Here is a 21,651-nt window from a genome sequence, read left to right as displayed (position 1 = left end):
GAACCGCTTGAGCCTTCGACTCACGCTATCCACTCGCCTCTGAAACAAAGCTCCGCAGTCAGATCTGTCGACGATGCTGAGCTCTGTCTTCATCTCTCAAGAAAGACTGGCAGTCTTCACCATTTCAGATAGCGTCCAGAAACCAGAAAGAAGCTCTTCTTATACAAAGGGACAGCCATCATTATTATCGACATAACATCTGCAGATGGCTGCACCCTGTGCTGTTCATGATGTCTGGAAGAACCAATTCCACACCTGGGATGACTCTCCCAGTATGAACAAGCAGTGCTCATTGAACTTCTTCCCATCCTTGGCAGCCATATCTAAAAAGGGATTCATTACGCACCTAACATTGGAGATCCCAACAACCAGTTATCCAACCCTGTATCAATGCCAGGCTCTTGCAGGCTGTGGCTACCTATGCAACATAACAAGCGACTACATCTGGCTCAGGACCTTAATCAGACACAGGTAGTGCCTGAAACTTGTTTTGCTAGACGAACCGGGAAGAGATTTCGACCGTCCACTCGGAAAGTCTTTCACTGCCTGCCATACCTCGAAATGACCTCCGACGTGACCACGGCTGATAGATCAACCTCAGTGCAGGTAATAACCTGAGCGACCACAGTACTGGACGGGTTGGGGGACACGTGGGATGTGCCGAACGTACACTGAAAACACACATTTGGCCACCTATGGTGATGCCCATTAGCAACGGCCTCAAGCTGCTTGACTCAAGGCAGCGCAACCTGGAGCTGTGAACGAAAGGTCTCGAACACCGCTCGTATCTGAACATAGTAATCACCGTCCATATCCCTTCTAAAGACAATGAAACTACACTACTGGCCATTAAAATTGCTACACTAAGAAGAAAAGCAGATGATAAACGGGTATTCATTGGACAAATATGTTATACTAGAACTGACATGTGATTACATTTTCACGCAATTTGGGTGCCCAGATCCTGAGAAATCAGTACCCAGAACAACCACCTCTGGCCCTAATAACCTAATAACGGCCTTGATACGGATGGGCATTGAGTCAAACAGATCTTGGATGGCGTCTACAGGTACAGCTGCCCATGCAGCTTCAACACGATACTACAGTTCATCAAGAGTAGTGACTGGCTATTGTGACGAGCCAGTTGCTCGGCCACCATTGACCAGACGTTTTCAATTCGTGAGAGATCTGGAGAATGTGCTGGCCAGGGCAGAAGTCGAACATTTTCTATATCCAGAAAGGCCCATACAGGACCTGCATCATGCGGTCGTCCTGCTGAAATGTAGGGTTCCGTAGGGATCGAATGAAAGGTAGAGCCACGGTTCGTAACACATCTGAAATGTAACGTCCACTGTTCAAAGTCTTGTCAATGCGAACAAGAGGTGACCGAGACGTATAACCAATGGCACCCCATACCATCACGCCGGGTGATACGCCAGTATGGCGATGACGAATAACGCTTCCAATGTGCGTTCACCATGATGTCGCCAAACACGGATGCGACCATCGTGTTGCTGTAAAGAGAACCTGGATTCATCCGAAAAAATGACGTTTTGCCATTCGTGCACAGAGGTTCGTCGTTGAGTACACCATCGCAGGCCCTCCTGTCTGTGATGTAGCGTCAAGGGTAACCGCAGCCATGGTCTCCGAGCTGATGGTCCATTCTGCTGCAAACGTCGTCGAACTGTCCGTGCATATGGTTGTTGTCTTGCAATCGTCCCCACCTGGTGACTCAGGGATCGAGACATGGCTGCAAGGTCCGTTACAACAATGCGGATAAGATGCCTGTCATCTCGACTGCTAGTAATACGAGGCCGTTGGGATCCAGCACGGCGTTTAGTTTTACCCTCCTCAACCCACCGATTCCATATTCTGCTAACAGTCATTGGATCTCGACCGACGCGAGAAGCAATGTCGCGATACGAGAAACCGCAATCTCGATAGGCTACAATTCGACCTTTATCAAAGTCAGAAACGTGATGGTACTCATTTCTCCTCCTTGCACGAGGCATCACAACAACGTTTCACCAGACAACGCCGGTCAACTGCTATTTGTGTATGAGAAATCGGTTGGAAAGTTTCCTCATGTCAGCACGTTGTAGGTGTCGCCACCGGCGCCAACCTTGTGTGAACGCTCTGAAAAGCTAATCATTTGCATATCACACCATCTTCTTCTTGTCGGTTAAATTTCGCGTCTGTGGCACGTCATCTTCGTGGTGTAGCAATTTTAACGGCCAGTAGGGTGCATACTAGACCGACTTTAACACGTGGAACTGTTGCCTACCAAATACACAAACATGTAATAAGATTTCGAGCACTAAGCACGCAGGTAAGTGAAAATGGGTCGTTTCTAGTTACAAGCTGGTGAAATAATTCACGAACGAAGGATGTATTTTCCTGTGGTGCTCCAGGTACGGAAGCTGTCGTCTGACTAAGGTACCTTATAATTAAAATTATTGTTCAAACAAAAACAAACGACTGTGGTGATTCCAGTACAGGCAGCAGAACAATACTTATAAAGTTATATAAATTCTAAACTGTGCCTCACCCAGTAATCAGACATTAATATGTCTCTTTCTGCGTGGTATGTGCGTCAATTAACAAAAGTACATCGATAAACTGCTGAATGTAAATCACATTTTATGTTGTTGTTGTTGTGGTCTTCAGTCCTGAGACTGGTTTGATGCAGCTCTCCATGCTACTCTATCCTGTGCATGCTCCGTCATCTCCCAGGACCTACTGCAACCTACATCCTTCTGAATCTGCTTAGACTATTCATCTCTTGGTCTCCCTCTACGATTTTTACCTTCCACACTGCCCTCCAATGCTAAATTTGTGATCCCTTGATGCCTCAGAACATGTCCTGTCAACCGATCCCTTCTTCTAGTCAAGTTGTGCCACAAACTTCTCTTCTCCCCAATCCTATTCAATACCTCCTCATTAGTTACGTGATCTACCCATCTAATCTTCAGCATTCTTCTGCAGCACCACATTTCGAAAGCTTCTTTTCTCTTCTTGTCCAAACTAGTAATTGTCCATGTTTCACTTCCATACATGGCTACACTCCATACAAATACTTTCAGGAACGACTTCCTGACATTTAAATCTATACTCGATGTTAACAAATTTCTCTTCTTCAGAAACGCTTTCCTTCCCATTGCCAGTCTACATTTTATATCCTCTCTACTTCGACCATCATCAGTTATTTTGCTCCCCAAACAGCAAAACTCATCTACTACTTTAAGTGTCTCATTTCCTAATCTAATTCCTTCAGCATCACCCGACTTAATTTGACTACATTCCATTATCCTCGTTTTTGCTTTTGTTGATGTTCATCTTATATCCTCCTTTCAACACACTGTCCATTCCGTTCAACTGCTCTTCCAAGTCCTTTGCCGTCTCTGACAGAATTACAATGTCGTCGGCGAACCTCAAAGTTTTTATTTCTTCTCCTTGGATTTTAATACCTACTCCAAATTTTTCTTTTGTTTCCTTTACTGCTTGCTCAATATACAGATTGAATAACATCGGGGAGAGGTTACAACTCTGTCTCACTCCCTTCCCAACCACTGCTTCCCTTTCATGCCCCTCGACTCTTATAACTGCCACCTGGTTTCTGTACAAATTATAAATAGCCTTTCGCTCCCTGTATTTTACCCCTGCCAACTTTAGAATTTGGAAGAGTGTATTCCAGTCAACATTGTCAAAAGATTTCTCTAAGTCTACAAATGCTAGAAACGTAGGTTTGTCTTTCCGTAATTTTTTTCTTCTAAGATAAGTCGTAATGTCAGTATTGCTTCACGTGTTCCAACATTTCTACGGAATCCAAACTGATCTTCCCCGAGGTCGGCTTCTACCAGTTTTTCCAATCGTCTGTAATGAATTCGCGTTAGTATTTTGCATCTGTGACTTATTAAACTGATAGTTCGGTAATTTTTACATCTGTCAACACCTGCTTTCTTTGGGACTGGAATTATTATATTCTTCTTGAAGTCTGAGGGTATTTCGCCTGTCTCGTACATCTTGCTCATCAGATGGTAGAGTTTTGTCAGGACTGGCTCTCCCAAGGCCATCAGTAGTTCTAATGGAATGTTGTCTACTCCTGGATCCTTGTTTCGACTCAGGTCTTCCAGTGCTCTATCAAATTCTTCACGCAGTATCGTATCTTCCATTTCATCTTCATCTACATCCTCTTCCATTTCCATAGTATTGTCCTCAAGTACATCCCCCTTGTATAGACCCTCTACTTACTCCTTCAACCTTTCTGCTTTCCCCTCTTTGCTTAGAACTGGGTTTCCATCTGAGCTCTTGATATTCATACAAGTGGTTCTCTTTTCTCCAAAGGTCTCTTTAATTTTCCTGTAGGCTGTATCTGTCTTACCCCTAGTGAGATAAGCCTCTACATCCTTACATTTGTCCTCTAACCATCCCTGCTTAGCCATTTTGCACTTCCTGACGATCTCATTTTTGAGACGTTTGTATTCCTTTTTGCCTGCTTCATTTACTGCATTTTTGTATTTTCTCCTTTCATCAATTAAATTCAATATTTCTTCTGTTACCCAAGGATTTCTACCAGCCCTCGTCCTTTGACCTATTTGATCCTCTGCTGCCTTCACTACTTCATCCTTCAGAGCTACCCATTCTTCTTCTACTGTATATCGTTCCCCCATTCCTGTCAATTGTTCCCTTATGCTCTCCCTGAAACTGTACAACCTCTGGTTTAGTCAGTTTATCCAGGTCCCATCTCCTTAAATTCCCACCTTTTTGCAATTTCTTCAGTTTTAATCTATAGTTCATAACCAATAGATTGTGGTCAGAGTCCACATCTGCCCCTGGAAATGTCCTACAATTTAAAACATTTCCTGACAAACAAACCTTGCACCACTGTTCCGAGTTAAAATTCAAGCATCTCCTCAATGTTTCGTTATGTGACAGTACGTAAGTGTTAAGTCTAAGTCTCTCAGATTGGCGCGCGGGATTAGCCGAGCGGTCTTAGGCGCTGCAGTCTTGGACTGTGAGGCTGGTCCCGGCGGAGGTTCGAGTCCTCCCTCGGGAATGGGTGTGTGTGTTTGTCCTTAGGATAATATAGGTTAAGTAGTGTGTAATCTTAGGGACTGATGACCTTAGCAGTTAAGTCCCATAAGATTTCACACACATTTGAACTTTTCTTTTCTCTCAGATGGCTCCCATGGTGTTATTCGAGAGTGGGTTGATATGTGCCAGAGCAGGATTCACTCTCTCTCTTGAGACTGTACATCCCGGAAATGGAGACGAGAAACAGACGTGGCCATGTGCGCGCGTCCTGTTATGACTTTCGGAGCTGGAGCGGCAGAGGTGGGCGCGTGTTTTGACAGCTGAGGAGGCGGGTCAGTCGAGCATGCGGGGCCCAGTAGCCGCACTAGTCACGAGGTGTCATCAGTAGATGACGACATCCTTTGAGGCAGTGACTAGCAGACGCTTAGGGTACGAGAATTTTAGATTACAAGTCAGGTAGACTCCGGTTCTGGAAGCGTGATCGGAAGAACCGTCAGTTAGCTGTAAACATGGAAGGGTAATCGCCATAGCCCACCTGACTGGCCAGAATAAATATCAAATAAGACTAAATCTATCAAAATCTAAATCCAAGTGGTGACAGGTAAGCTAGTAACATGGTTACAAAGACAAAATTAATGTCACTGCGTGAGAGAAAACGCACATTCGATACAAAATGAATTTTTTAAGTTATTTAATATTTATGTATAAATGATGTTTAAAAATTAATATCTCTGTAAGTGAATGTTACAAACGAAATGTCTAAGGGCAGGTCTCTTTGATCGATTTTGGGCTGTCATAATAATTTTTTGTAAATATTACCTACGTTGAATTACAGGCCGAAATGTACATTCCGTGAATAAAAACCTGAATTTTCACGCAAATAGCCTCTGAAACATTGAAATCAGCGGCAGTATTACTAAGTAGAAATAAGTAGGGATTTATGAGTGTAATTAGTTTAATTATTTATGTTTATTGGTAATATTACAACGCAAAGAAGCGTTTCCGTGGACAAAATTATCATTTCTGATTGAACAATTTAAGGGGAATTAGAGCTTTAAAAAACCTTTTTTCCACATTTTCAGATTTTTATCTCATTATAAAATTTGCAATTTTCCGAATAATTTTATATATATATATATATATATATATATATATATATATATATATATATATATATATATATATCACTTATAAGCCCACTTCCATGTGAAGTATTTTAATTTATTTTTTTTAAATATAATCTAAACCGGTTGAAAATGTTAAAATTTTTACGTGCACCACTTCAAGATCTAATAAAATCGATAATTTTTTTATATAGAAGGCTGTGGATTGCTGTGTTATAAAGGTTAAATTACGCGTTTGGATTGGTAGCACTGTCAAAAACAGTATTGTATCGTTTCATAGTATAAAAACGCGTTGTATGTCGAAGTGCTAACGTTTTTCTGAGGAAAAGTGACGAATAGATTGGTAAATCTCTCAAAAAGTAACCTATGTCGCCAAAAAGAAGTGTTTGTAAGAAACGAAGGTTTCATGGTAATAGATTTTTGAATCAAGGTAAACACTGTGTTCAGCACGTGTTGTGTGAAGTTACAGACAATGAAATGCAGGCAAACTCGTCAGTTTCTGGAGAAACACCCATTACTGCGTCGAAGATTAAAATAAAACGTTGTCATACACAATTTTCTCAAAATGAAAGTGATGTAAATGTTAGGTTAGATTATATTCTGATAGATTTACACATCCTAACAGCGGTTTTAGGTGAATTTGTGTGTTGTAAAATATGTGGAGGGACAGTTAGTTTACATGAAGACAGTGAGGTACCAAATGGACTAGCCAGGAAAATTATCATTAATTGTGCCAGTTGTAAATATACCCATTCATTGTGGAATTCTGATAAGTGTAAAGATAATTATTTTGAAGTAAATGTTAGGTGATTTTATGCATTGAGAGCTATTGGCAAAGGACAGACTGCAGCAGAAACAATGTGCGACTTGTTGAATATGCCACGCCCACATCATAAAATCGACAAGTATGCAGTAGTTGTTGGAGTTGCTGTGGAATCTGTTGCAAGTGAATCAATGAAGGGCGCTGCAAACGAAGCTGTTGAAATAAATGATGATATGACTGACATGCCAGTAGCTTTTGATGGCACTTGGCAGCAACGCGGCTACAGCTCTAAGAATTCTGTAGCTACAGTGACCGGTGTGGACATTGGAAAGGTAATAGAGTTCCAGATGTCAGCCAAACATTGTTGTAAGTGTAAAGCAGGGAATGAAGAAGGGAATATCTCTGACAGAAATTATGAAGGAACAAGTGTTGGATATAGGCCTATGCAGCTACTGAAATTTATAGTCGATCTGTGAACGAAAGGGGAGCAGGTTACACTACGTTCTTAGGTGATCAAGACTTAAAAGCATATAAGAGTGTAGTATCAGCTCAGCCTCATGATGAGAAGATTATCACAAAACTGGAATGTGTTGGTCATGTCCGGAAGAGGATAGGCACCAAGTTGAGGAAGTTGAAACGAAGTTTGAGGGACAAGAAACTTTCTGAAGGCAAAACCATAAGAGGCAGGCTGACAGACAAAATGATTGATGAACTACTTTCATTCACAGACTGTCAACTGATGAAAAACCAGTACATCAACTTTGCTCTCTTGGACCTGACTCATGGTGCAACTACCGCAATGCCCAGTACTCAAACAGTTCATACAGCCATAAACATTCCATCCCATCAGCAGTGATGGATATCATAAAACCTATTTACAGAGACCAGGCAAATCCAGAATTACTGAAGAAGTGTCTGCATGGTCAGACTGAAAATTCCTATAAGTCGTTCAATAATCTTATATGAACTCGCTTACCAAGAAATGTTTTTGTTGGAATGAAGACAGTAAAGTGGGGTGTCAGTGATGCTGTTATTGCTTTTAATGATTGCAAGAATGGTAGGGTGAAAGTGCTACAGCATATGGGAATTAATCCTGGAGCAAACTGCATCAGAGTACTTGAACACATGGACAAGGTTCGCATTTATAAAACAGAGTATGCGACACAGATGGCCACTAAGGAGCCCAGAAAGAAGAAAAGAAGAAAAAACTTGGAAAAAGATCAAGAGGATGATGTACAGTACGAAGCAACATACATATCATAAGTCTACTGAATTAAAAGAACATAATTAAAATTATTTAGGATGACGTACAAAAAAGCTTTTTAGGATGAAGTGAAAAAAGTACACAAAAATTAAACCGTGTAATTAAAAAATTATATTCCCGAAAGCAGTAGCTGAAATGCAATTATTGTAGTTCAGTAGACTCAGAACATACAGTTTAATGACCTGTAAAAGCTTCATGTCAACGGTTACAGTGGTTCCTGGAGTACAAGGAAGCCAGGTCAATAAATGTAACATTGTCGGGATAGGACGTTCCAACTCTCCATGAAATTTTTCGTTGTCCTCCGTCAATGAAATCCGGCGAGGATCCCATACCACGCAGCAGTACTCCTACAGGCGATCTAGAATCATGGTGTAGGCAGTCTCTTTAGTGGATTTGTTCCATCTTTTAAGTGTTGCGCCAATAAAACGCAATCTTTGGTTCGCCTTGTGCGTTGGTTGATCCGTGGGCTATAACATAGCCAACAGTTAAGAAATCTAACCACGCATTGCGGAGGCCTTATCGCCAGTGGTTTTCTTAATTTACAATCTAGTATTCGTACTGATGTGGGGGTTCACGAGTCTTGAATGAACTATTATTTGATGGAAGCGGCATGTTGTAGCATCTATATTCACTATTTGCTAACCATTTAACCTTAAAGTTGCATATGTTGGTCTCGTCCGGGGAACAGCAAAGAGAACATTTGTCAATAATTTATGTATGCACCCCTCCCTCATAACCATACAACATAAACACGATACTAACGTATAAACGAGTGCACTACAGTCAACGAAATGCAACAGATACACGCATCATGGCTGAGGAGTTCCATGGCCCCCAAAAGATAGAAAACCTGTGTGCACACATTGCTTAGTAGATCCCAGACGATAACGCTGTATGCGCCTACCGTGATATACCGACAGCCTGTACTGACTGCTTGGTGCGCAGGGCCAGAACGACGTGGGCCACGTGCTGTACCAGCCGGTGCTGCAGCCGGACGGGCAGCTGGTGGCCGTGCTGGAGATGTGGCGCTCGCTGCCGGGGTTGGCCTTCCACGAGGAGGACGAGGAGATCGCCTCCAGCTACCTGGTCTGGGGCGGCATCGCGCTCCACTACGCACAGCTCTACCTCTCCATGAACAAGCAGCGCAAGCTCAACGACTTCCTGCTCGCCGTCGTCAAGTGAGTACTGTCATCTCCTGCTGCATTCACATACACTGAATAATATCCCTAACTGTATAGTTCCTCCTCAAGCAGTCAGCACTTATACCAACAAGTAAACCTACTCAAGGGATACACTTCAATTTGTCTGGTTTTGAATATGTTCAGATAAAACCTCTATGAATTTTACAATACGCTAAAACGGTGTACCCAGATTTGTTGAAAAAGCTATTTTTTTTCGTCTCCTTCTCCCTCTCAACTACGAGGGCTATTCACAAAGTACATTACGTTTTCGTTTGTGCCCGTTAGAGGCGGGGCTAGCGCGACCATCTTAGTGTCATATCATTCTGCCGCTCAGTTGGCATCCTGCCGTGCTAGTGAGAGGTTCTTGCTGTAGTCCGTTGAGCTACTGTGACAGTTTGAAATGTCAGCCTTAATTGAAAATCCCGCGAAGTGTGAAGTGCGTGCTGTAATAAGGTTTCTGACTGCAAAAAAACTGTACACCGATAGAAATCTGTCGGCAGCTTTGTGAAGTGTATGGGGACAACATAATCCCTGAAGGTGGAGTGCGTCAATGGGTCATAAAATTTAAAAATGGCCGTACTAACGTTCACGACGAAGAGCGAAATGGAAGGCCCAGCATAGTGACTGCCGAACTGGTCGAAAAAGTCGATTCCGCGGTCCGTGAAAACCGTAATTTCACAATAACGGAACTCTCTATGAGTTTTCCACAAATTTTACGAAGTTTTTTTGCACGAAATCATTACCGAAAAGCTTGGTTACCACAAGTGTTGAAAGATGGATACCAAATATCTTGACAGAGATTCACAAAAATCTGCGAAAGGCTTCAGCGTTAATGTTTTTGGACGCTTACGAGAAAGATGGCGAGTCATTACTCGATCGCATAGTTACTGGTGACGAAACTTGGGTTAAGCATGTGAACTATGAGACAAAATTGCAGTCAATGCAGTGGGGGCACACAAATTCACCCCAAAAACCCAAGAAATGCATGCAGACAATGTCGGCAAGGAGGGTGATGGCGACTGTCTTTTGGGACAGAAAAGGAGTGTTTTGTGGATTTCCTGGAAAGAATACACTACAATAAACTCTCAAAGGTGTTGCCAAACTCTGCACAACCTCCGAAGAGCAATACAAAACAAGCGCAGGGGAAAGTTGGGCACAAAGATCTTGCTGCTTCATGACAACGCCCGGGCCCACACGGCAAATGCCACTCGTGAAGTTCTCGAATCTTTTAAGTGGGAGTTGTTTCCTCATCCGCCGTACAGTCCCGACCTGGCACCGAGCGAGTTCCACTTATTCCCAGCAATGAAGAAGTGGTTGACTATGCAGCGTCTTGATGACGACGCACAGCTTCAAGAAGAGGTAATCACGTGGTTGAAGGCGCAGGCAGCCGAATTTTACGACGAAGGAATTTCCAAGCTCGTCCATCGCTACGATAAGTGCCTTAATCTAAATGGCAACTATGTAGAACAGCAGTATTTAAGTGTGGCTTTCATCTGTATATAACAAAAAATTCCAATACTTTATTTATTTTTAATTCCAAAACGTAATGTAGTTTGTGGATAGCCCTCGTATTTTGTTTCTAACTTCGACATGTAACTAATAGTAAAACATTCGTTAATATCATATTCAATTCTATATGATGAAGTAGTATTCCGGGCACGCTTTTGTGAGAAATAAGCTAGAAATTACTCTGTGTCACTATATGCTCACTCGAAATCTGTCCTCTTCAATGCCAGTTCTCATATTGGGTTGGTTAATAATTCTTGCCCACATATAAAATACGAGGGTAATCCCAAAAGTAAAGTCTCCTATTTTTTTATAAGTACATAGACCTGTTTATTTCTACAATGGTTTACATCAGTTTACAGCTCGAACATTTAACTATATTTCGACATAATAACCATTTCTGTCGATGCATTTTTGTAGACGCTGTGGCAGTTTTTGTATGCCCATGTCGTACCAGCTCGCTGCCATGCTGTTCAAACAGTTATGAACCTCGTTTTTTACCTCGTCGTCGGAGCTGAATCGCTTTCTGGCCAAATGTTCTTTTAACCTAGGGAACAGGTGATAGTCACTGGGCGCCAAGTCGGGACTGTAGGGTAGGTGGGTAATTATGTTCCACGGAAACTGTTGGAGGAGAACAACGGTTTGCCGAGCGATGTGAGGGCGAGCGTTGTCATGGGGAATCTGTACGCCCTTGTTCAACATTCCTCTTCTCCGGTTCTGAATTGCCCGTTTGAATTTTCTTAGAGTCTCACAGTACCTGTCAGCGTTAATTGTGGTCCCAATGTTTTAGCTCCGACGACGAGGTGAAAGTAGAGGTTCATAACTTTCTGAACATCATGTCGGTGAGCTCGTATGACGTGGGCATACATAAACTGCCACAGCGTCTACAAAAATGCATCGTCAGAAATGGTGATTATGTCGAAAAATAGATAAATGTTCAGGTCGCTGCTGGAGTGCTGGTTATTCTTCGTGTTTTACTGTTCCTCTTAATACATATCGGTAAAACGACTAGTCTGGTAGCGCTCTATCGAATGGGCACGTTAAATTCCACTTTAAAAATCATTTTGTTTGCAACGGAAAACAAACCGACTCTTTCTATCGACACCGGGCTTCGCATGAAAGACGTGATGAGCAGGATTTGTATGGGCTGACTCCAGCTACCTGCCAAAACGCCTGAGAAAATGAGCCTGACAAGTCTAAGGATTGACACCCTGTATAAGCAGAATAATATACGGACCCCGATAGTACGATTTCACAATTTTTGAAAAGGTAATGTGATAATATATTGAAACAAGAAGTATAATTATTCATGAATTATTCGCAAAATTACGCCATATGTTCCCATTGAAACTGAATTTTCCTCTTCCATCTTATATGTTGGAATAGTTTGAGACACTACTCAAGGTGATTCACCCACTCGCGTAAGTTCTCGTATTGCAGGTTTTCTTTGGTCTTCTCTGGTTCGTTTAGACAAAACGTTATGTCAACAGGCATCTGAAGATGAATCTGTCAATTCGCAATAGGCAATTGCGCTATTTTTCAGTGAAGAAAACTATTTTACAGTGGATGCTGTACGAGTATTTACTGTCAATAAGAATTTGTAATTTCAGACAGCTACGATCTAATTATATTACGAGTAGTTTTCAACAAAATGGGGCACACTCTTGTCTGTCAAAATGTTGAGCAATGTGGAATAGCACCAGTACTAGCGAGGAGCAGCAGTAGCGAAACAATGTACCCTCTTGTCCGTATAAAAGAATTTGAAGCCATTTTGACTACTTTTCGACCGTGACTGTCTCAAGAAATATGTAATGGTTTATTTACATTACCGCTACCAGTCCAAAACTTTGTTAACTACTGTTTTACTTATTTATTTAGCGACATTTTTCGAGGGTTAAACCTCACCTTCAGGCTAAATGGCATTACAAAAACAACTTTACAATAAGGTCATACTGATATTACATAGTCACAAATGCTGTGGTCATCTTTGTTCTTCTGGCGTGGCAGTCTAGTTCTCTAGTGTGATCGTGTTTCCAAGTTACTGCTGTACTATTGACAATTAGTGAACAGTGACCAAGAGAGCCAAAGAAAAGGGTACACCGCAACACATCACAACAAAACTGCCAAGCCAGAAGAACAAAGATGACCACAGAATTTACGAAAAGACTATGTAATATCAGCATGACCTTATTATAAAGTTGTTTTTGTAATGCCACTTAGCCTGAAGCTGAGGTTTAACCCTCGAAACATGTCGCTAAATAAATAAGTAATACAGTAGTTAAAAAAGTTTGGGACTGGTAGCGGTAATTTTTTAGTGTCCGTTTTTGACTGAAGTTTTGATCGAGGTCAGTGGTTGAGACTAACTGGTGTCGCTGCTGTGCAGATCCATCTTCCAGGACATGGTGAGCATGGACGCGCTGGTGATGAAGATCATGAACTTCGCGCAGCGCCTGGTGGACGCGGACCGCGCCTCGCTCTTCCTGGTGGACAGCAAGAGCAAGGAGCTGTACGCTCGGATCTTCGACGTCGGCGTCTCCAGCGGCGACGAGGACGGCGACAGCAACCTCTCCGACTCGGGCGACTCCGTGCTCAAACCGCCGGCGTCCAAGGAGATCAGGTGAGCGTCAGTCTTCCCGTCTCTCCTATCAGATTACCTCAGATTGCATCTAGTCGCATTAAGGGAGGCGGAACGATCTACCTCCTCCATGTTAATTTTAGAAAATAGAAGGTTTTCTAAATCCATTAAACATATTGCTCTGAAATTTGGACTACATGTTCAGTGAATATTTCTCTACAAAGTTATAAGGCAATGTTAAGAAATATTTATTGGTTTCTGTTATACAATTTTTTTAAACAGATGCTTATTTTTTCTCTAAAATTTTGCACTTTTTCTTCTATAACGCTTGAATTATACATTTTTTTTTACAATTTGTTATGAAAATGAAGGAAAAGAAGTAAAAAATATTGTGCATAAATTTCATTGATACATTGTTAGCAGTTTTTTAGCAAATGTTCCTCAAAGATGAAAATTTTAAAGTTATGGGAAATGGCTCACAAAGTTATTTAATACATTCCTGCCCCATATGATGGATTATCAGCATCCTCTTCTTTTCCAGTGTTAGTTTCCTTTTCACTGGTCTTTTCTTCCCTTTTGCTGCATTTTTCAGGCTTTTGTCTCTTCTTCTTGCACCTCTTAGTCTTCATCAATTACGCGCATTGTGGAAATGGTGTTGTATCTTCAATATCTTCAGCAGAAGATTCATTATAAAATCCAAACTTGATGGTGGTTTTGGCAAGTTCATAATTCCACATAACATTGTCCCTGCAGCACTGGCCTTGCCAATACAACACAAACCATACACTAGCCTAACATTTATATCATACACCTTATTTCCACTATTACTACTACGAGGAATACTTTTAGAATTAGAAAACGAGACTTCTGCAGCACATTTGTTATACTTCAATAACATTTTTCAATAACATTTACATGCCAAACCAATGTGTGAAGTTATTTTCAATTACAGTTCTCTTTCTTTGCGAACTTGGAATAATACGTTATGTTTCAAAATATTAGAGAGCAAGGAACTGTTAATTATTTCATTCACATCATTACTGTCACTTTCATAGTTTTCAAATTTTTCTTTGCTCTAACAAAGTTTCATGCTAGAAACAGTACTATCACATTATCTGGAGTAGTCGGTGAAACAGTCTGAGTAGCATCTCCCTTCTAAACAACAAAAGATTTCTTCTTCCACTCATCGTGCCTTTTCTTAAACACTTGATTGCTGAAATGGGACATATTGATATCCACAAACCAAATGCGTAAAACAGGTACGAGCAAAATTCGTCAAATACGCAAAATTGAGCAGCTAAACAACACAAAGTAAACTCCACAAGTCAACACACACGGTATAGCGTTTATGTTTACCGATATGAACAGTCACTTGTCACAGAGCACAGAGATAAAGCCATACAACGTTGGAAAATAAAACACTGTCTAATTCCGCAAAGATACCCTGATTACAGCCAGCGAGCGGCGCCGTCAGAGGTGACACACCAAGTCGCGAAGGGTGAAACTTGATTTCTTTTATTCAGAAAACTCCAAATAATTTTATAACGAAAAAAAATTAATTTTGTCATTTTCATCGTTCCGGCTCCCCTTAAGCCGCCCGGTGCTCAGGAAATTAGTTTAGGATATAGGCCAGTCGAAACAACACACCCATTTTGTTATAAGCGAGTATGCCCTTGGATGAAAGGATGAAGTGGAAAATGACAACATCAAAAGACGTAGTTCTGAAAAATATTCGTTCACATTGTGACAGCCTGCGCACTGAGACAGCCGAATGGTTTGGTGTCTCTGCCTTTCGTGCGGAAGGACCGAGGTTCGATTGTCGATACGTCCTTAGATTTTTCTGATGAAGGGAGGTCTGAAATGGGAGCCACTCAGACTAATTGGGCCACATGAGGAGCTGCTTGAATAAAAAAAACAACGGCATCATCGGAATTCACCCATTGGCAACGATGTCTGTAGCGATTGGCTACATGTCGATCACATTTCCCGTAATCATAGATCGCTCCTCGTACTGTGTTGCACGCCACTCGTGACGGGCCCAACACTTAATCAGTGGCTGGTATTTACGTTTAGGTGCTTACACTGAATGCAAATTCGAGATTTGTCTTCCTGAAGGTACACTCCTGGAAATTGAAATAAGAACACCGTGAATTCATTGTCCCAGGAAGGGGAAACTTTATTGACACATTCCTGGGGTCAGATACATCACCTGATCACACTGACAGAACCACAGGCACATAGACACAGGCAACAGAGCATGCACAATGTCGGCACTAGTACAGTGTATATCCACCTTTCGCAGCAATGCAGGCTGCTATTCTCCCATGGAGACGATCGTAGAGATGCTGGATGTAGTCCTGTGGAACGGCTTGCCATGCCATTTCCACTTGGCGCCTCAGTTGGACCAGCGTTCGTGCTGGACGTGCAGACCGCGTGAGACGACGCTTCATCCAGTCCCAAATATGCTCAATGGGGGACAGATCCGGAGATCTTGCTGGCCAGGGTAGTTGACTTACACCATCTAGAGCACGTTGGGTGGAACGGGATACATGCGGACTTGCATTGTCCTGTTGGAACAGCAAGTTCCCTTGCCGGTCTAGGAATGGTAGAACGATGGGTTCGATGACGGTTTGGATGTACCGTGCACTTTTCAGTGTCCCCTCGACGATCACCAGAGGTGTACGGCCAGTGTAGGAGATCGCTCCCCACACCATGATGCCAGGTGTTGGCCCTGTGTGCCTCGGTCGTATGCAGTCCTGATTGTGGCGCTCACCTGCAGGGCGCCAAACACGCATACGACCATCATTGGCACCAAGGCAGAAGCGACTCTCATCACTGAAGACGACACGTCTCCATTCGTCCCTCCATTCACGCCTGTCGCGACACCACTGGAGGCGGGCTGCACGATGTTGCGGCGTGAGCGGAAGACGGCCTAACGGTGTGCGGGACCGTAGCCCAGCTTCATGGAGACGGTTGCGAATGGTCCTCGCCGATACCCCAGGAGCAACAGTGTCCCTAATTTGCTGGGAAGTGACGGTGCGGTCCCCTACGGCACTGCGTAGGATCCTACGGTCTTGGCGTGCATCCGTGCGTCGCTGCGGTCCGGTCCCAGGTCGACGGGCACGTGCACCTTCTGCTGACCACTAGCGACAACATCGATGTACTGTGGAGACCTCACGCCCCACGTGTTGAGCAATTCGGCGGTACGTCCACCCGGCCTCCCGCATGCCCACTATACGCCGTCGCTCAAAGTCCGTCAACTGCACATACGGTTCACGTCCACGCTGTCGCGGCATGCTACCAGTGTTAAAGACTGCGATGGAGCTCCGTATGCCACGGCAAACTGGCTGACACTGATGGCGGCGGTGCGCAAATGCTGCGCAGCTAGCGCCATTCGACGGCCAACACCGCGGTTCCTGGTGTGTCCGCTGTGCCGTGCGTGTGATCATTGCTTGTACAGCCCTCTCGCAGTGTCCGGAGGAAGTATGGTGGGTCTGACACACCGGTGTCAATGTGTTCTTTTTTCCATTTCCAGGAGTGTATTTATCTGGAATGTAGGCTTGTAAGGAAATGAAACATGGACGATAAACAGTTCAGTCAAGAATACGACAGATGTTTTGAAATTTAAAATTCCGAACATTGAGTGGGTATATCTGATAAATAATGAATTATTACTAAATCTAATTGAGGAGAAAAGAACTTTACGTTATGGAGGGAAGTGCGGGGGGTTAAACCTGACGGCTTGGCTACAGCAATAAGGTTCAAGTGGATATAGGTTGCTACAGTTACACAGAGGTGAAGATTATGCACAGGGTAGACTAGGGTGGAGAGCTGCATTAAACCAATGTTTGTACAAGAAGAATATTGCATAAATTGACACTGCGTTAGTTGTACACTCAGTATTTGTGAATCTTCCACGACCTAAATAAGGTGTTTAGAACTTTATTACTTCATACCCAGAAATTGGTTAGTATGTAAAGATAATTTAACATCACGTCTTACCGTTCAGAAACGTCAGAAACTAATTACTTCATAATGACCATTTTGCATCGCATATCTACTTCTTTCTTTCGTCGATTCAAGTTGCCGTTTCATTTCTGTTATCCATATCCGATATCTTGCGGATATCGTATTTTAGCAGTTAGTGCCTCTATCAGATTTCCTACAGACCTTGAACATCGTATTATACACATTACGTAATCGAATAGTCCCTTAAAGTCCTTAAATACTATTAAATTCCAAAATTTCATCGATTACAAACACATTAGAATTTTTTGTTCCGAGTTTTCACCTTTTCGTGAAAGCAAACACAGGTTCGTCCTAGTACACCTTTAAGTTTGTACCTGTTTTTCTGTTTATTACTCTAGCCGATTTAATGTATAAATATTAATATTGCCACTTCACTGGTAACTTAGCATATTGTGCAATGGATTGTTCGAAACTTGTGCCTTCTGAAATTTTGGATATATCACCGTTTATTTAGATGTTCGGCAGTCGGTTTGTTAAAAGAGGCGACTGACGAAAAAGAACATCCTCCAAAGAAATAAACCGTCAGCCTATTGCTCGTGACGTTTCATTAATTAATGGCCATGCACTTAGCAATTACACATGATCAGGATCTGGTACATATGACAACCCTATGTATCTATAACATCAGTTTATTGGCCCACAACAATGAATATTTCTATGTCCTCAACACCAACACTTCCGTAATCCACACTGATAAAAAATTCGTCATTGCCGACAAGTTACCGCTTAACTCATCGTGATAATTTCATCGAAACCTGTTTTAGCTTTAACTATCGTCTCCTATAGTTCTTTAATTCACGTAAATCCTGATAGTAACTTCAGTTCTACTGACGCTATAAAGAGCAACAGTCGCTCCTTCTGCTTAATTTACATGTACACGGGCCAGTCACGTTAATATTACCTATACTAGACCTCATCGTGCAAAAACAACTCATAGATGGCAGATGGCAGCACTAGCAATGGAGACTATATAAAGTGTGTAGGGGGCAGGCGGCCAACAGTGCAGTCATTGTCGTAATACAGAAACGGAGCCCACTTACCTGACGCCTAAAAGGGTATGATCATTGAATTTCGGGGCAAGGGTGGAAGGATTTCCGAAACGGCAAGGTTTGTAAACTGTTAAAATATACCGAATACGGCAAAATATCTCTATCCGAAACCAGCACCTAGGCAATTGTGATGCACCATGGGCCATAGATGACGGGAGAACGACGGCTGCGGAGATGTGTAGAGGCCTATAGACGCGCAGCTGTTGAGCAGCTGGCCGCCCAGATGAACCTAAGGATTACCAACTGTATCTCCTCAATGAGCGTTGAGCGAACATTGCTGCGTCCGTAGCAGGCGCCTGGTTCATGCACCAATGCTGACTGCTGTTCTTCGGCGAGGAAGGGTGGAATTTGCAGGCCAATACCGTACCTCGACGTCCACTGCTTAGCAATAGTTGGTCTTCTCAAATAAATAACGTTCTATACTCCATCCGACGGATTGTAGTTGGCGTGTACATTGTGAAACGTCTGAAAGCAAGGGTCCAGGCCTTAGGAGAGAGTGTTACGGTTTGGGAAATGTTTTGCTGGCGTTCCCTGGCTAATCTTGTCATTCTGAAGGGCACAGTGAATCAACACAAGTATGCATCGATCATAGGGAACCATGTCCACCACCTCCATACAGTTCGTTTCTTCGTCCGTACGACGGCACCTGACAGCAAACCAGTGCAGCGTGCCACATAGTTAGCGATGTACTTGCGTTGTTCCAAGAGCACCAGGATGAGTTTGCCGCCCCTCCCTGACCACCAGACTCCCCGGATGTACGCTCAAACGAGAATCTGTGGGGCCACCTCGATCGGGCTATTGGCGCCATGGATAGCCGGCTGAAAACCTAGCGCAGATAACCACGGCACTGAAGTGGGAATGGTTCCATATACCCGTCGGCCCCTTCAGCAACCTCATTCACTCTCTTCCTGCTTGTCTCCCAGCTGTCTGTACTCCAAAAGGCGATTATTCTGGCTTTTCGCAAGTGGTGTCATCAATGGTACTGGACAACGTATTTAATTAATAGCCGCTCTACTTCTTCCGTCCGCAGCTCGTGGTCTTGCGGTTGCGTTCTCGCTTCCCACGCACGGGATCCCGGGTTCGATTCCCGGCGGGTTCAGGAATTTTCCCTGCCTCGAGATGACTGGGTGTTGTGTCGTCTTCATCATAATCATTCATCCTCTTTACGGTCGGAGGAAGGCAATGGCAAACCACCTCCGCTAGGACCATGCCTAGTCAGCGGTGCGGGTCTGCCGCATCGTCCCCTACGCTCCTCGGAGTATGGGACCTCATCATCATCACTGCTTCTTCCCTTCAACACTGTCTTTTGCTTTTACTGTCAGCCATATCCTTCTTTGCGATCCGAGCAAGGCTTCTGGCTCCAGGAACCTATCTACTTTCGCAAGACCGCTCGTTACGTACCGAAACAAATTCCGGTGCCCTCCGACAAGCTCGCGCGGCCGAAAATAGTTGAGTAGCTCACCTGATGTTCCAGAACTACAGATTCGCCGGCTAGCACACGCTAACCAAAGAGTAAGTATGTAGCAGACTCAGTACCCTTACAAATTCAGCTTAGAAGGAGACGTTAATGAAGAGACATGGAAACGTCCCCTTAGAACAATTTATACACGACTGTGCTTAAACTGACACACAATATTTTTGGCGCAACGTAATCTGACTTTCAATAGACCCTACAAAAGAATGGCCCTGACTGACATTAACCTATACGTTTCTCAAATCACTTACCTCACAATAATCTTCGTTACTCAAACTACTGCAATTCAGCGAGCACCACTACTGCCAGCTAAATAAAAGATTCAAACTACGGAACTCACTAACTACTGATAGGCACAGTTAGCAAATGAAAGATTTTAATAGAGAACAAACAATGTATTTACTTTAATACTAATTATATATATATATATATATATATATATATATATATATATATATATATGTATATATATATATATATCAGTTCATGACATCAATTCTTAGAAATTTCAAAACTCCGCCATCTCTCTCCCCACGTCCACCACCGCTGGTGGCTCACCTCCAACTGCGCAATGCTACGCGCTGTTAGCATCCAGCTGCCGCTGTCCAACACTACAATGGCAGACAACAATGCAAACCAGCCACAGACTGCACACGGCACAGCCAGTGATTTTTCATACAGAGCGGTACGTGGCGGCGGCGTTACCAATAAAAAAACCTAAACAGCCTACTTACAACATTAGACATCTGTGAGAGGATAAATTTTTGTACTATCCTTGAGATCGACAAACTGAAAACTTTTGTTGGCGCTGATACTCTCTGTGCCATCCAAGTGCGCTCCCTCTGTTTCGCAATGGCACGGGCTTTGGAGCACCACCAAGTCCTGCTCGGTAAAGTAGAGAAGCGGCCAGACTGCGAGCTGTGAGGCGTGGTGTGTGTTCCCGCGGCAGGTTCCCCGTCGGCACGGGCATCGCCGGCCAGGTGGCGCTCACGGGGGAGGTGCTCAACATCGCCGACGCCTACTCGGACCCACGCTTCAACCGCACCGTCGACCAGATCACCGGCTACCACACGCGCTCCATCCTCTGCATGCCCATCTTCATCCGCGGCAACATCATCGGTGTCGTCCAGATGGTCAACAAGCACACCGGAACCTTCACCAAGGTCAGTGCCCGCATCACCGCCAACATCATTTGCTCGGCACCGTGTTGAATGTATCTCTTGCACTGTAGAAATATGCCACTAAATACGTATACAGCTACATAACCTATCCAACTTAGCATCAATCAATAGGGAGCATGTTTCTCTCAGCGTTATTATTATCTTACGTCACTTTTAGTTGTTTCACTAATTGCATAGCGCTTTCAAGTGCCCTCAAAAATAAAAGTACACTGGGCTTAGGTTCGGAGAGCGTAGAGGCCACGCAATCATTCCAACTCTACCTACCCATCTGTCACCGAATCTGTTATTTAGAATCTGAGGGACATTAACACAACAATGAGAAGGTGTTCCATCGTGTATGAAGTACATATTTTATCGCATAAGGCACAGCTGCTAACAGAACAGGTAAACGCTCTTTACGAAATTACGATAATTTTGTCCCTTGAGCCTGGGAGGAAAAAAGTGAGGCCCTACCAAACAGTCACCAACAAT

At 43.3% G+C, this 21,651-nt stretch overlaps 1 protein-coding gene across 4 annotated transcripts in view; it reads left to right on the top strand.

Annotated features, from left to right (window-relative positions):
- Positions 1 to 21,651, top strand: part of LOC126267692 (probable 3',5'-cyclic phosphodiesterase pde-5) — a 1,251,264-nt gene that overhangs the window by 1,118,725 nt on the left and 110,888 nt on the right. For all 4 annotated transcript variants that reach the window (XM_049973005.1, XM_049972997.1, XM_049973010.1 and 1 more), the window contains exons 7-9: positions 9,131 to 9,363; positions 13,256 to 13,489; positions 20,949 to 21,162. In XM_049973005.1, the coding sequence (XP_049828962.1) occupies positions 9,131 to 9,363; positions 13,256 to 13,489; positions 20,949 to 21,162 (681 nt within the window). The remainder of the gene's footprint in view (positions 1 to 9,130; positions 9,364 to 13,255; positions 13,490 to 20,948; positions 21,163 to 21,651) is intronic.

This window comes from Schistocerca gregaria, chromosome 1, assembly GCF_023897955.1.
Source record: "Schistocerca gregaria isolate iqSchGreg1 chromosome 1, iqSchGreg1.2, whole genome shotgun sequence".
Classification (NCBI taxonomy): domain Eukaryota; kingdom Metazoa; phylum Arthropoda; class Insecta; order Orthoptera; family Acrididae; genus Schistocerca; species Schistocerca gregaria.
The sequence above is the reverse complement of the archived record's forward strand: the minus strand, read 5'-3'. Positions and strand labels throughout refer to the sequence as shown.